Genomic DNA, 15,492 nt, shown 5'->3' with positions numbered 1-15,492 from the left:
CAGCTGAGTTGCCTTTTTTTTTTTTTTTTTCCTGTTAACTCAACCAGCAAAGATTGTCAAGTCTCATGCTCAGCCAGTTTATCATTCTTCAGGAAGCCCTAGATAAAACTCAGCAAATAAGGTTGGGAAGCTCACTTCAAAAAAAAAAAATCACAGAAACATATCTCTAAGACAGATATCTATGAACAGTAAATTCCACTATTTTTTCTCTAATAGTAAAAGCAGCTCAGGAAATCACATACTTCTTCAAGACTGCAGTAACCATGAAATAAAGCAACTTAGCCATACCTGATCTTTGCTGAAGGGGACATAGCAACTGACAGATGCATGAACCTTCTTTTAAAGTCTTTTCCCATATCTAAATCCTTCAGTCACATCTACAAAAGCTTGAAATAAATCTTTATGTTCTAATAGATGCCTTCATCTCAAGTCTAAATATCAACATAGAAGAATTTAGAAAATTATCACAATAACAAGGAGATTGCACACAATGGAGCAAAGACACTGTATCTTCACAAGAAAAGGAAGCACAATAACTGTGTCATTCAATAAACTATCCATTAGTGTTTGTTCATGAAAAGACATTAACCAGAAACCCACATGGCAAGCTACCACACAGTATTTTCCAATAGTTTGAAAGTAATTTATCTCCACAGAATGTAATTTAGCTAATACATACTAGTGAATCTGGTTTTTAATTTATAATGGCTTAATTTATTTAGAGGACTTTGTTCACAAGACTGGCATTATCTGAAGGAGGATGGAGAAACTCAATCCTTGTATTTCAACTTCTCAGTTTAGCGTTTTAAGAATTTTTACTGCACTGTTGCCCCAGTCTCCCTTTCAGCAGTGCCTCAATGCAGGGTATTATCACGGCAGGTAAGCTGTCACCAGGGTCACTTTAAAGCATAAGCTCCAAAGTCCAAACAGAAGGATCCTTCAGAGAGCAGTGACTGAACGGAGCCATCCGTAGGGATGGATCTACTACGCAGGTCCAGCCTCCCTGGGTCTGAGCCTCAGCACGACTAGTGTTGCGTGCAAAGGAGCTGGAAGAGGAGGCTGGTGACTGCTTTGTTCTCTCTGATGTTGCAGTGGCCTAATTAGTGGTCCAAATTGTTCATGGGGTTTTGCTTGCCATACATGCCATCATAACAGTTACAGGCAGCAATTTTAAAAATATGGTAATTACAATGTTTCTTTAAATATATGCACTAACTTTCAATTAATTTTAATGATATCAAAAGTAGAAAGCATCCATGATATTCCATTATGAAGACAAACAGGAAACTGTGTTTTTAAAAGACTAATTTTTCATAATTTTAACTTTAATTTACTTAGATCTTCAGAAACATAACTCCCTTCTCAAAAAAATCCTGTCAATTTGGGTGATCATGCTGTAACGTTCATATACGAGATTTATTTTTGCTGCACGTGCTAAATATAATTCCATCTGAACTGTTAAGATAAGACTAGTTTCTCCCTGTCAGTAAGCTGAAGCACCTGCACACCTCTATCAATTTTTTTTTAACAAATATGCATTAAGACTTCTGATCTGTATCTTTGCACTAGTAAAAATATAACAATAATGATGCACCAAATGCCAACTTACTGTACTGCTTAAGAGGCATCAAATATGGTAGATAAAGATACTGTACCAATTACCTATGTATATTTTATGCAGAGCAGCACTGTACAGTGTACCTGTAACACTGCTTGCTTACCTGTATATGTTACCATTCTTAAAAGTTACTGTTTTATAAGTATCTATATAAAACATAAACCAGTGGTTAATAAAACAATAATGAACACTGTTTTCTCTTATAATAGCTAAGCACAACACAACAGATAAGTTCCTATCATAAGATCTGCATGGTTTAATTAGTTGTAGCAGCATAACTTAATGATTGTAGCATAATACTGAGAACTGCTGAATTATAGCTGTATCTCTGACTTTTTGAGACCTCAAGCAAGTCATTAAGATGCTGCAATCTGGGCAATGAAAAAATGAAGAGACCCCAAATTAGTGGATGTTTATGTGTTGTTTTTTTTTTTAATGTTTGCCTTGATCTTTGCGCTTCCCTTGTACTGTGTATAAAACAAGTCTAATGATCCATCGTCAGTAGCTCCTTGGCATGCTGTGGGGATTAGTTAATGACTGCACAGCTCTTTGAAGATGTTCAGGGCTATTTTATTTTTAATTAATGTTTGTAAGTTACTTTGAGCTTCTCTGATGAAAGGGCTTAAAACAAGTACAAAATATCAGCTGGTTATTAGTCCAACATGCAAAAAGGCAAGATGAGGAAGTAAAATCAGACTATGAGAGAAAGGAAGCTTAGCTCCATTTATCAGGCACCTTGGATGTGCATGTAAATAATACTGAAATAAAAAAATTAAAACATCATGAGACAAGCATACTGTTCTGAGAAATGGCAGGCTCCCAACACATGTGCTGTCTATAAGTTTTCTGTAGAAATTCTAGGGCAGATCTTCAAGGACTATCAGTTACTATAGCTTCCTAATACAGCTCTGGCAGTTTATTCTAGCTGAGGATTGGTTTTATATGTTGTGAGCAGACTATTCTCGTCTCCTCCCTCCTTGACCAACACACTCCTGGGATACAGAAGTGGTAGGCAGATCCAGAGAGACCTATTTGCAAGAGTTGTGGACTAGGTTCCCATTAAAATCAGCAGCAAAACTCTATCAATAATCTCTTTGGGCCCAATCTCATAAACAAAAAAGCCCCATGACAACAGCAAGGTGGTAATAGGGTTTCACAAGATTTGTAATGATGTGGGTGACATGCAGTTTGCTGGGAATTCTGTTCATTCTGATCTATTGCAAGATAAAGCCCTGGCCTTTGAAATACGTTTCTGTTTATAGTGTTCTTTCTTTAATCACTCTTCCCTAGTAGGTGAGAATGGCTAAAAACCAAAGGAAATTGGGAGCTGCTTTAAAGTCAGCAGGAAGTACTGATAAAAAAAAAAAATGCAACCCTTGGGGAGTAAAGTACATCTTTTAATTATAAAATGTGAGTGTTTTGACTTGCAAACACTCAGTCATCTAACTGGCATAGTGCTGCCACACCTCGATTTATCCAGTGTTTCTGGGGCTTGTCTGAAGGGAGTTCGACTGAGAGAACATAGTTGGTTGAGTGGCCAGTAGTGGATAAGATACCTCTTCTTGCACTTGTCTTGTATACAGGACATGAATAGATGTTTTCATGTAGAAATCTGGAACTTTCTCCAGGTTTCAGCCAAATTATGGGCAAAGAATCATAAAGGATTTTTGGAAGCGATTCTCCAATCAGTAAGGATTCTCTATCCCATCGTGCACCTTCCAAAAAAAGGCCTTTTACATACGCCCCATCTTCTGGCATTTTCTCCATTGTGTGCTCCTGTTTCATCACCTGGAACAATTAAATCATTTGCTTTATTTTTATATGGAGTATACTAAATCCTGTAAGTGATAGTCTGAAACTATTCCTTTAAATGACATTTCTTTTCATTTAGAAACCCTATTCACTGCTGCCTCAGAACATATTTCAAAATGCTCAAAAAAAAAAAATCCTCTGCATTTTCTTACCTCAAATTCAAATCCAATATGATCAATTGGGATGGTGTATTTTCTAGCATAGTTCTGTGAAACGCCCGTCAAAAAAGACTGAGTGAAGTAGAATCCTGATATCCAGAAGACTGTGGGTGGTCCATGGATGACCCAATCCTGATTATGGGAGAAAGAACAAACAAGAAAAAACATATTCCAGGGCTTCACATTTTAAATTCACCACAAAAGGGATGTCTTTCCAGATATACTTGAACAGCACAATGAGTCCTCAATCTTGTTTGGACCCTTTGGATGCTACCATTAGATAAATACTATTCAGAGGCAACAACAAATCACAGAAGTCAGTTATTTATGATGGTAGCAAAAATAATCACTCATTCTGTAACAACCAGAGCTCAGTGCTACTGCAAGAAATTTCAAAATTAGTGTAAGCATATTTTGGTAAATCTAGATACTAGCCAGGAAAAAAAAAAAGAAAGAAAGAAAGGATGGAATTTGGGCACTTTTATCAAAATATCCACTTTTACAGTCTTGCAAACACTGATCTAATATGAAAAAGGACCAGATTTTCCTAAATAGTATCTTTACCCTGCACTATGAGGGCAGTCTGTCACTACAGCCAGCACATATAGATCCTCCTGGAGGATATCATAAAGATGCCAGCCAAAGAGATCTTGGGCCAATATCTTTGATGTATATTGAAAAGGCAGTAGGAAAAACAAGCCAAGGGCAGAATGTCCCCATAATATTCTGAGCCATTAGGAACCAAAATAAATTAGAGAAGCCCACATGGTACTCTAATCCAGCAAACGGGAAACTCTTCTGCTTAAAAAAATCTTCCAGACACTTCTTTTTCACCTCTCTCCTCCCATGACTTACTGTATGGGGTTCCAATATATATCTCAGTACCTCTACTGTTTAAGGTACATCTGAAATTTTAAGTAATTTTAAAAGTACACTAATAATGTGAGGGCAATACTTACTGGAAGGGTGAGTAAAGAATTAAATAGCCTGTTCAAAAAGTCTGTAGAAGTGGTATCACTTTTTACTGAACTTGAGTCACATATATAAAAGTCTATCAGTGCCTGTTACATACTATAGGATTGTTTCTAAAGCATTCTCACTCCTGATTCGGACTGCTTTGAGCAGGGAAGTCATTAAGGCACTGATGCAAAGTAAATCTGCATCTTCTAGAAATAGAAATACAGGACCTACCAAATGCTGCAGTGGATTAGCACCAAAGTACATACTTCTGACTCACCCTGCTACGCAGCTGCAGAGCTAATTCCAATGCTATTAATTCTGTGTATATTTGGTCATGAATGTGTGCAAGCAGTTCACAATCTGCAGATGTAAGAGTACTACTGAGGGAGGACAGTACTGATACACATTTTAGCCATTTAGCTTTCAACTACCCATCCCGTAGACCTGTCAGTCTCAGTTTAGCATACCTGGAAGAAGACCAAACGAGACAGGAGATCAGATACATAGCTTCCCAGCGGCTTCAGTGATGGATAGGATTTGGCAGCCCACATTGGTGGTACTTTTCCCATTAACATGCTATTGAAAACATCTTCAAGTTCAGATGACATTAACACCTGACCTTTGATGGCTCTGCCTAAATTGACAAGGCTGCTCCGAACAACTTCTGTAAGCCTACAGATAAAAAAAAAAGAAATTGCAACCTCATTATTTATTTCCTATCTGGCAAAAGACCTCTGAGTCTGACGCGACTGAAGGGCTTATTGAAGCCGGAGAATGTCCTGTCAGAAATTCCTTATCCTACCTGAAGTTATCAGAATTATTATTTATCTAGGGAAAAAAACAAACAAAGAAAAAAACACACAAAAATCAAAAGATGGTGAGATTTCCCCTTTTAGACAAGGGAAATAAATGACAAGAGCTTTAAGATTCAGGCACTAGTTAACATTGTATATTGTGAATATTGGGGACTGGATGACTTAGAAGGAATAAAGTGCCTTATCTCAACAAAACAAACTCAAATCTGATTTAAGCTAACACTGCCAGAATATAGGTACTATTTCTGCATTCAGGTAGTCAGCTGCAGCTTTGAAGCTTTTTTAAAAGGATCATTCAAAGCAGAATCCATTGTGTTAAGAAGAATTTATTGTAAAAGGCTGATAATTGTCCAAAGCTTGTGAGCTGCTAGCACTGAGAAACGCAAGCATATTTCAGTATTAGTAATGCTACACAAAACATTAAGTCATACCTGTTGAATCGGATCAATTCTTGCCTAAGCACTGTATTCATGGACTCTTCATAAAGCACTGGGTATTTCTTCATAACCTCTTCAACGTTAAAGTCACTTGGTAATTTGGATAGGATGTTCTGTGCCAAATCTTCAACAGTTTCCTGAAATCACAAGTTTGAATGAGCTTTTTTTTTTTCCTACTTTTATTAAATAAGTTCATCAAAACTCTACAGGTTTCATATTTTTACTGTGTAACCACAAAGGTATTTTAGTCCATTTTCCTAAACAAATAAAGCTTACATGATCATACTCTCTTTGTACATCAACCTGTCTGTTTGTGCATGTGCCTGCTTGCTCCTTCCCTTCCCAATAATTTTAAAACTGTTAGTAACTTCAGTGTAATTTGCAAAAGGCTTTTAGGCAACTTTTGAGGAAACAGGAAGCAGGGTACACAAGCATAATCCTACTATTGCCATAATGAAGGAAAAGCCAAAGTATGCAGCACGGGGGAATGATGGGAAGACCACAGGAATACCCCAGCCATGGGAGAAGCTTTACTCACTAGCCAGCCTCACAGGAAATGAGGCTCCATTGATTCCACTATTCAAGAATCTACTTGTATACAAAACGTAGGAAGTCAAATCCTCAGGGGCTTGGAAGGTCATTTATGTATGTCTCAACGGGGCATGGATTTGACCTGAGTGACCTGAGGAACTGCCAGGATAGGATAAGGAAAGAAATTCCCAGCATCTCCACAACCAGGTCCCATGGAGGTGTAGACGACAGGGAGGGTCAGGGTTCAAGTGATTCCATTCTGCAAACTGCCCCCTTTCTTTGAGCCATACAAGTCACTCAAGCACAATTACAAGTTTGGGGCTGTAGAAATTGAAACAGCAAAAATTGCATCTCAGCAACTGAGCATTCAAGGGATAATAATATAGATTGGAAGTGCTGTTATAGTCCAGACTTCCCCAGGAAGGATACTTTTGTCTCTACTGGACTTATATTGCTTGCCTGACAGTTGAGTGACTTGATGCCATATCCTCACACCCTGGCAAGGCTGGCAGGGATGCTCATGCAACCACTGCTGGATGAAGTTAGGCTATTGCATGAACCTCTATCGTTGGAATTTGCTGAGCGGAATTAAATGTGATAATGTAAAATTGCTTTGGGATGTGATTCAAGGTGTTTACCAACTGTCATCTAACCAAGATTCATGACTGAGGTGAAGCACTTTGCTGTTATTTTAAACAGAAATATGAAAGAAACCTTCCTGCTCAAACTACATGTTCTACTCAACCAGATGGGATTGTGTGGTATTAACGTATTCGAATTCAAAGTCATTAGGATATCTTCTGTCTATAAAAGTTCTTCCACCCAAAATCTGACTGGATCCCTACAGGGACATTCATATCTGCTCCCAAACCTGCAGTCATGTAATGAGAGGTGTTAGATTCCTCTGAAATCTAATGCATGACAGGAAAGAGCATCTTTCCAGAATGCAAGTTGATCTTTCTTCGCCAGTTACCTGAGGGGACTTGCCACCTCCCCCTGCTTCTCTAGGCAAAGTCAGGAGCACTCCACTGAAAAGCTGGTTAGTCTCCTGGTTATCCTTGGTAATGTCCGCATTTTCATGAAGCCCAAACACTTCAGGGTGTGTTGTAATTGGTAAGCCTCGTAGGAATTCAATGTAAGACTGTAAAAGAAACATTTAGGTACCAAAAGTCATGCAATGATATATTCATAAATGATCAGTAAATACAATCCATCTTTGGCAGAACATTCCCATTTACAATCAAACGCATAAATTCCCAGTTAAATCGTCTATTAATTGCCTTGCCCAGTCCACAGAGATAAATATAAAAGTTTTGAATGGTTCAAAGACTCGCTGAGGATTTGTCCTCACTGCCCTCATGCAAGTAGCAAGCTCACCTAATTTCCTATGTTGGCTAATAAACTCCGCTACATTTCATATTATGCTGCTGAAATCCAGCATCAGAAAACAGTTTCAAAAAGCTGAAAGAGCTACATCTAGATAAGCCAGAAAACATACATTTTTATAAGTACAGAATGAACACAACATGGGCATACTTCCAGAATCCAAACACAAACATGCCAGCATTTGGAAAGACTGTACTGCCCCATCCATTCTGTATGGAAAGCAAGAGAAAGGAATGTTCATAATAAATATGCAGGGAGCACTAGTAGGAGTTACAGGAGAGGTTAGGGTGCTGAGTGTATCAGCCCCACAACTGCAGGTTATACTAATGGGTGGGATTTGAGCACATTTGTTACATCCAAGCAGCTGGCAAAAGGGAAAAAGGGGCAGGAAACTGAGGCCAGTGAATCTGTGCACTCATGTATATACCTGCCACCACCTCCTCACCCTGATCACTGCTATCATGATAGAAGTGGTTGCAAGGGGGTGCAGAATTCCCCTGCAAAGTCCTGAAGCCCAACTCATATCAGCTTTTCCAGAATTGTACTGGAAACCTGCACAGGGCAGGTCTCTGCACCAACAAACATCGGAATATTGGAAGATCCCTACCTCTCCATTCATGTGTGTTAGATATCAAGTACCAGATCCATATTTTATACATTAATGATACATTCTGGCATGGCTTTGTGACCTCATGGGGGTTTTTTTGTTTGTTTTCTGTTTGTTGTACTCAGAGCCTCAAAGCACACAGAGAGGCTTTTTCTAAATGACTTGTATCCGTTATCTCCTCACCTCATACGGACCATATGGTGGTATGTAGTAGTCATCTCCAGGTGCAAGCATATACTTGTCCTGCTCTATATCCTTGTTATAGACTACGGAAAGAAGGGACAGGAGAAGACGCCTGTCTTTATCATCTGTTACTCTCCCACCATAGTTACATTCCCCTGGGAAGGGACACAAAATCAGGATGAAAAATTGAAAGTCAATGAACAAGTAAAAACTGTTTAGCGTTAATGAATAGTTCCAGTAAGCTGAAGACCTGAATGTCCAGATCTTCAAAAGCTTTTAGGCACTATACTTCCATTGATTCAACAGAAATTAGGCGCTTTAATACCTTTGGGAATATGGACCTAATTTGTGCATCTTCATAGTGAAAGGTATAAGGAACACTCTGAGCTGGTCTGGGAAACTGCTTCTCATGCCACAGTGAAAAATGTCACATTTCAAATGGTAGCTTGTTTGCTTTAAATTCTCTTAGTAATAATTTTTTAGGCCAGACAACTTTCAAAATATGAACAGTGCTATATAGCTGCTCCTTGTCTCATTCCTTTCATGTAACCTCAAACCTGATTATATATGTACACAGCAGAAAAGAAGGGATCACAAATATGCAGAACCATTGTGCAGAGATTTAAGTAATGGGCAAGCAATGAGGGGAGATTTGTCCTTTGACCAAGACAGAAGAAATAAACAGCACTGATATGAAGTGCAGGAAACAGCTAAAAGTTCACAGTTTATTATCTTTTCTCCTTAATCCCAACCACCAAAATTATTTTTTATAAAGCTAAACATAATATTTGATGAATCGAAAATTGGGAATCATCTTTATAAGTGTGAGAAAGAAGGTGCCAATAACTAGCCATCCTTCTGAAGAATGAGAACTAAACAGCCACAGCAACCAAGAAATATCTTACTAGTTATTTACACAAGTCAACACCTACTGCTTTAACCTGATGAGGATTATCACATCCTCCAGTCAATTGCCAATGCTTACTCTGTCAGGATCTGACATACTGATCAGGTAAGGTGAACAGAAGCCACCAATGTTTTTATTTGACAAACACGAAACAAAGACCAGGAGGTTTGCTGGACCATTAGTAACTCTTCCAGCTATATATAAGTGAAGAGAGCAATCAGATCTGAGGGCTTGGGATCCAATTTGTCTGTATGTGAAAGGCCAAGAAAGTAAACCTGAATGGAATCCAATACATTTGTCAAGCATTTATCATTTTATCACTGTATCAGCTCAAAGTGCGTAGCAAGTCAACACATGGTAGCAAGCGCAACATCTATACCTGTTAGATATGTCAGAGCTTCAAATGGGATTTCTTCATATTCATTCAGAAACATCTGGATCTGTCGCATACTGATTCTGAGGTCAGATTCATTGAACTCATATGGAATATTCCACCCTGTTCAATTCAGAAAAGATATATCAGCAATGGTGCATTGTACTGATAACCCTGCTCAGGAAACGTCGATAGTATTAGACCTCTACTACAGAAGAGAAGAGAACAGCTGCCAGACAATACCTAGATGAAGCCATGGCATTTAGCTGGCTGTGTACTGCACAAGTGAGGAATATGACTCCATAACAATTTTTTATCCCGAGGCACAATTGCCATCATTCCATATAATTAAAAATGAACCCACAAACTCAGACATTTTCGCATCGCTCACTCCTGAACCACTGTATTTACCTGGAGTAAAATACAGACCTGCTTGTTACTTTATGCTGATCTGTAGCTCATTGGAGATGACAAGAACAGGCGTTTTAATTAATTAATTTTAATTTTTAACAATCTGCCCAGCTATTATCTTGTTTGTCTATAACATTCAGAGTAACAGTAAAATAACAATTAACCACAAACATACTCCAGATAAGAGAATCCTTCAGAAAACCTACACCTCTAGCACAAACTAACAAATAGGTCTACTTCTGCCACTAGACAACTGCTCGCTTGAAGCAGTAGATGTTGCTTTGGCAAAAGACCTCTTTGTGACTTACAAAATTCATGGTTTTATTTTAAAGCAAAAAATGATTATCTTCCTTCTGGCAGTCTCGTGCTTATTTAAACAGGCGTCTATTAAAATAGAGACAGTGGTTGTCATTCAAAAGATAACACTTCACCACAGTTACTGTTATCACGAAGGCAGAGACAGGTCAGAATGCAAAGCAGAGAACTTCACATACACCAACAGAATGTGTAAGTTTTACATAGTTGTAAAAATATTTATAATTGCATATATTTCTACATTTTATGAAAAACATCAGAATTCTATACTGTTTTCTAAATATGCCTTGGTCTTTTAAGATTATATACTAAATTTAATAAAAACTGAATCACAAATCTTACTGATATATAACTTGTCTTTTCATTGTTGTGTTATGATCAATACACTGCAACTACATAAATTTCAGTCTCACACCATGTAAACATATGCACTAGCTTTTCTAAAACAGAAGTACACACATAAACAACAAAAACATTACTGAAGAAGATGCATCTTTAATGCTGAAAATTTAAATAGAACTGCTTTTGATGAATAAATTACTGTAGTCGGTGAGAACCACAATAATAAACTAATAGTAATCTATTAAGTTACAAATTAATGTAAATAGTGTATGATACATTTACTTGTAAAACTGCACTTTCTAGTCCTCACTATGATTAATACTTTAAGTAGCTTCAATAGTAGCTTTGACTGAGTAAGAATCCATGCAGTTAACAGCTTTTAAAAACTTTATTCTGTTCTGTGGAATACAGACTTTACTTTTGTATTGCTGTATTCTTGTAATGGCAATACTACCTTTTCACAGAGAGGGTGTAAAAATGCATTTTAAACTCCTAATCCATTTGAGACAATGTGCAGAATAATCTAAACCTTACCCAGTGGGCCAAAGTTTCTCCTTTCCTGCACAAGAGCATGGAAAAAGCAAAGACCAAAAAGCATTTTTTGCCACATTTCTGGCTTTTGGCAACTGCTAAAGAACACAGGATCAGAGATGGGGTCATTAAGATATGATCGAAGGAGGTTTGCTCTAACCCCTTTTGGAGGTTCATTTGTCATTTTGATGCCATTCTGGAGGATGCTAACAGGAAACTTTTCTGATGGATAACTGGTTAACCACAATCTGAAAAGAATAAAAAAGCACATCATCATCATCATCATCAAAAAATTATCAATATTGACAAATCCTCAGTATTGATCTGCAGAAGACTGAGTTTTATTACTTGTTTAACTGTAATGTTTAGATAACATCTGAATTTGTTCTAAAATGCAGGCATAAAGTAGATGATACTGGACAGGTAGAAAAGATGGCATCATGATTAGGTATCTTTATTTTTTATTGCACAGTAAACAACATAAATGTTACTCTGAGCTGTTCATACAAAAGACATACATTTATTTCTTTTTACTAGTGTCTCCAGCAAACAAGAAATACTGATAGAAAAGAGCAAAATACTAAAACTCCTACCTGAATTTATCATTGGTATTCTCAGGCACTATAACTTCCTCACAGATTTTTTCCAAAGCAGGCATCCAGCTGGTTGCAAGATGGCAGTTTTGTAACACTACCCACGTTCCATCAGTAATAGCCTGATAAATCATATTTGCTGCTATTGGGCCCTGGCCCTGTCCAAGTGAAATAGTCTGAATGCTTGTGCCTCCCATACCAAGATCATCAGCGAATTTTAACAAACCTGTGATGGCAAGTTTCACACATACGAAGAAAGACACAGAAGTCAGTATATATTTTACTCAAATAATAAAAACAACAATCCAGAAGTAGTGTCAAATGCTGTTATCAGTCACTGCGTTCCTTAGGCACTTGATAAAATTTAGATGTATAAAGCAAAACAGAAAGCGATACTAGCCAGGTTAAATGCCTGTCCTCTCCTTCAGTGCTGACTGCTCAGTCCCAGCCTGCATTACAGCTCTCCACTCTCTCTGTTTTCCTGGTACAACTGTTTATGGGGTTAGCTGGAAACTGGAACTTTAGATCTGGGTTAAAAATAAACCTCCAGCTTTGCCATCAAAGCCAGCACCTCCTGGAAATGTATTCTTACAGTGTGGTCCCATATTACAATTCTTCTGGCAGAAAAACAGGTTTAAAAATAATCTGGGTGGTTATTTTTTAAAGGACATTTAACAGAAGCGTTTTAAAGTGTGGGCACACACACCATTTCATCAGCAATCAAGAGAGAGGAAACTTTCTGGAGGAGGAGCTGCAAGAACACTAGGGCAGGTCCCCAAAACCCACCGGCATAATTGTTACATGAGCATGAATTAGAATGTGGCCTGGATGTGAAAATCTGTTAGACCCCTGGAGAGCTGCTCAGAGATCTAGACGTTTCATCACCAGCATATTCACGCCCCCCTCCAGCAATTTTACTATCATTTCACACATACGGACTGAATGCAAATGTTTGAAATAGAAGCTAATACCATCATTGTTGTATTGTACTTTAAAGATCAAATGAAGGGGCTTATACTTTATTATAAGTTTAGTCATGCTCAGTGTCATTTAATCAGACAGAAAAAGATTTTTTTAATATCAATCTCACCTGCCATAGGATCAGCACCTGGTGATAATACAAAAATCAAAGGGGCACAGCAATTGGAATCATTGTAACTTCCTCCAAGATCAAAAGTAGGTGGTTCGATAAATGTTCTTCCCATATTTTCTATAATGAACACCCGCGCTGCTGGAACAATCTTGTCAGGTCTCAAACATCTGAGAACAACCATGCGATCTAACCCCATTAATGTGTTCCACACATCTGGGAAAGCTTCTTCATGGGGTCTTACAGAGTCATATATTAGTTGCCACTTGGAAACATTCTCTCTTATGTGTTCCATTAGTCCCTGAAGGTTTGTCAGACAAGATGCACGTACTAGCTCAGCCCATGATTTGTCGGATAGCCATTCTGGAGCTGGATTGGGGTGAGGATTATCAAGAGCAACACCTCCTGTCAGTAGGAAACGCCAAACCTCATCATCTATTTGGTCTTTTCCCTTCATAATCCCTACTGTCAGGAGGAAGGAGAATAACAGTTTATCTTTCTCAAACAGTGAACGACAGACGTTATTATAGATGCTTATTGTGAAATGCTCAATTATATTTTTAATTCTCTCTTCCAGATCATCACTCTTTTTGCTATTAGCAATAGATTGAACATACAAATTAATGAACCAAATCAACGAATACTGATACATAGGTTCAATGTTTGCCAGATCAGAGATGCAGAAGAAGACAATAGCTGAATGAATAGCAACTGGTTTATACCCCATTCGAGTAGAATCTATTTGCATTTCAGTTACAGAAGCAATTTCTTGCTTTTCAGAGATTTCTTCAGATAACTCTTTGGATGAAGACAAAATATTAATTGCTGTTTCATCTTCTAAGATGTTTCCTTCCGACTTTGAAAGGACCTCCAGGATTTTATCTTCTATTTCCTTTAATTGTTTCTTGTTGGCTGCACTTTCTATAATCAGTTTATTTTTCTTTTCTTCTAGCTCAGGCTTTTCCTTTGCAGCTACAATTCCAAGAAGTTGATCCTGAAGACCCAGAGGTGTAATCATGAAGTTGAGTAGACAAACTTTCACAGCCACTTCAGGAAGATAATGAGGATTTCTTAAACGGGTTGTTATGTAAAACCTGAAATCTCTTGAATATTCAATTGTATTTTCTCCTAACCTTATGTATTCTACTCCTTGCTGTTTGAATGTTAGCTTTAATAAAATGGGTTCTAAGAAAGCATCTAGTTCTTCACCAATATTTTCTAGCAAGACTGGTGTTCCAAGATGAATAGCATTTTCTAATGTCCTCACATAATTTGTGTCAGATAATTTGATAACTGAGAGCCTGTTATTTTTCTCCATATTTTTTACCCACTTGTTAGCTTGCCTTTGAGGATCTATCATTAAAGCCCATCTTCTTGAGTTAGAAACAATTAAGCCATTGTCGATGGAAAAAGAATCAATTGGCAATCCAGCAATTTGCCATGCACGAATTTTGACCGGGTCCCCTAGTGTATTACTCAAACTAAAATCACTGGAGCATGGTATGTTCTTCTCATTGCACAGGACTTGCCATTGCTTTTGACATTCTAGGCGATAATCTACACTGAAGGCTCCCAAATAAGCAACTGTTCCTGAAGATAACAATATGTCTCCTGTAAGGTCTATATACCGGATTCCTAACAGTCGTGCAGCTTCTGTCCACCTATCTTTCTCTCCACCAAGACCACTAATTAGCTGTTCAGCTCTCACAAGCTTTTCTGAACAGATTTCAATATTATTTTCTAATTCTCTCTTCCGGTCATTCATGCTTTCTAACTCATCATTCAAAGCTTGGAGGTGATCAACTACCTCCTTAAGTTCTGCTCGTTTCGTTTTTAGCTTCTGCATTTGAATGTCCAGTAATCCTTCTGCATCTCTCAAACGTTCACGCTTTGGGGCAACCACTTTTGCAACACGATCGTATACCTCCATGGCTCGCACCCACTTGCATAGTCCTTCACAGGCAGATGATACATTTTTTATGACAGCTGGCTGAAAATCTGGATGACCAATAAACCTCTCTCTAATTCTCTTCATTATAGCAGGAGGAATATTATCCTTGTCATATGTCTTTAAGCTCTCAAGGAATTTCAGATCTCCAAGAATTTTTCTAGAGGGTCCCCAGTAGTCTTCCAACATTTTACCTATATTGCACATGTTAAAATCAGGCTTAAATCATGAATGTTCAAACTGAAAAAATACTTGAAACATAATATGAAGAATTAATATCAGTGATTTTACAACAGAATTTTACTATACAACCACTGTTAAATACTTTAAGAAATCCCCTACCTTCAGAAATTCAGACAGAAACATTAGCACCATTAATCTATGTCACACTGGAAACTAGTATGCATATCTATTAATTACATATTAATTCTAAATCAATCAAAAGCAAAATAAGGGAAACAAATTACTATACATT

General features: G+C 37.7%; 1 protein-coding gene across 1 annotated transcript in view; it reads right to left on the bottom strand.

Annotated features, from left to right (window-relative positions):
- Positions 1 to 13: 13 nt before the first annotated feature.
- Positions 14 to 15,492, bottom strand: part of DNAH3 (dynein axonemal heavy chain 3) — a 74,181-nt gene continuing 58,702 nt past the window's right edge. The window contains exons 52-61 of the mRNA XM_026083302.1: positions 13,070 to 15,211; positions 11,980 to 12,205; positions 11,390 to 11,634; positions 9,794 to 9,910; positions 8,508 to 8,662; positions 7,305 to 7,472; positions 5,795 to 5,937; positions 5,016 to 5,220; positions 3,583 to 3,720; positions 14 to 3,406 (exon numbers count right to left, since the gene is read on the bottom strand). Coding sequence (XP_025939087.1) covers positions 3,053 to 3,406; positions 3,583 to 3,720; positions 5,016 to 5,220; positions 5,795 to 5,937; positions 7,305 to 7,472; positions 8,508 to 8,662; positions 9,794 to 9,910; positions 11,390 to 11,634; positions 11,980 to 12,205; positions 13,070 to 15,211 — 3,893 coding nt within the window. The 3' untranslated portion in view covers positions 14 to 3,052. The remainder of the gene's footprint in view (positions 3,407 to 3,582; positions 3,721 to 5,015; positions 5,221 to 5,794; positions 5,938 to 7,304; positions 7,473 to 8,507; positions 8,663 to 9,793; positions 9,911 to 11,389; positions 11,635 to 11,979; positions 12,206 to 13,069; positions 15,212 to 15,492) is intronic.

This window comes from Apteryx rowi, unplaced genomic scaffold (genome assembly GCF_003343035.1).
Source record: "Apteryx rowi isolate R43461 unplaced genomic scaffold, aptRow1 scaffold_6, whole genome shotgun sequence".
NCBI classification, from domain to species: Eukaryota; Metazoa; Chordata; class Aves; order Apterygiformes; family Apterygidae; genus Apteryx; species Apteryx rowi.
Note: the sequence above shows the minus strand (reverse complement) of the source record. Positions and strands in the feature narration are given on the sequence as shown.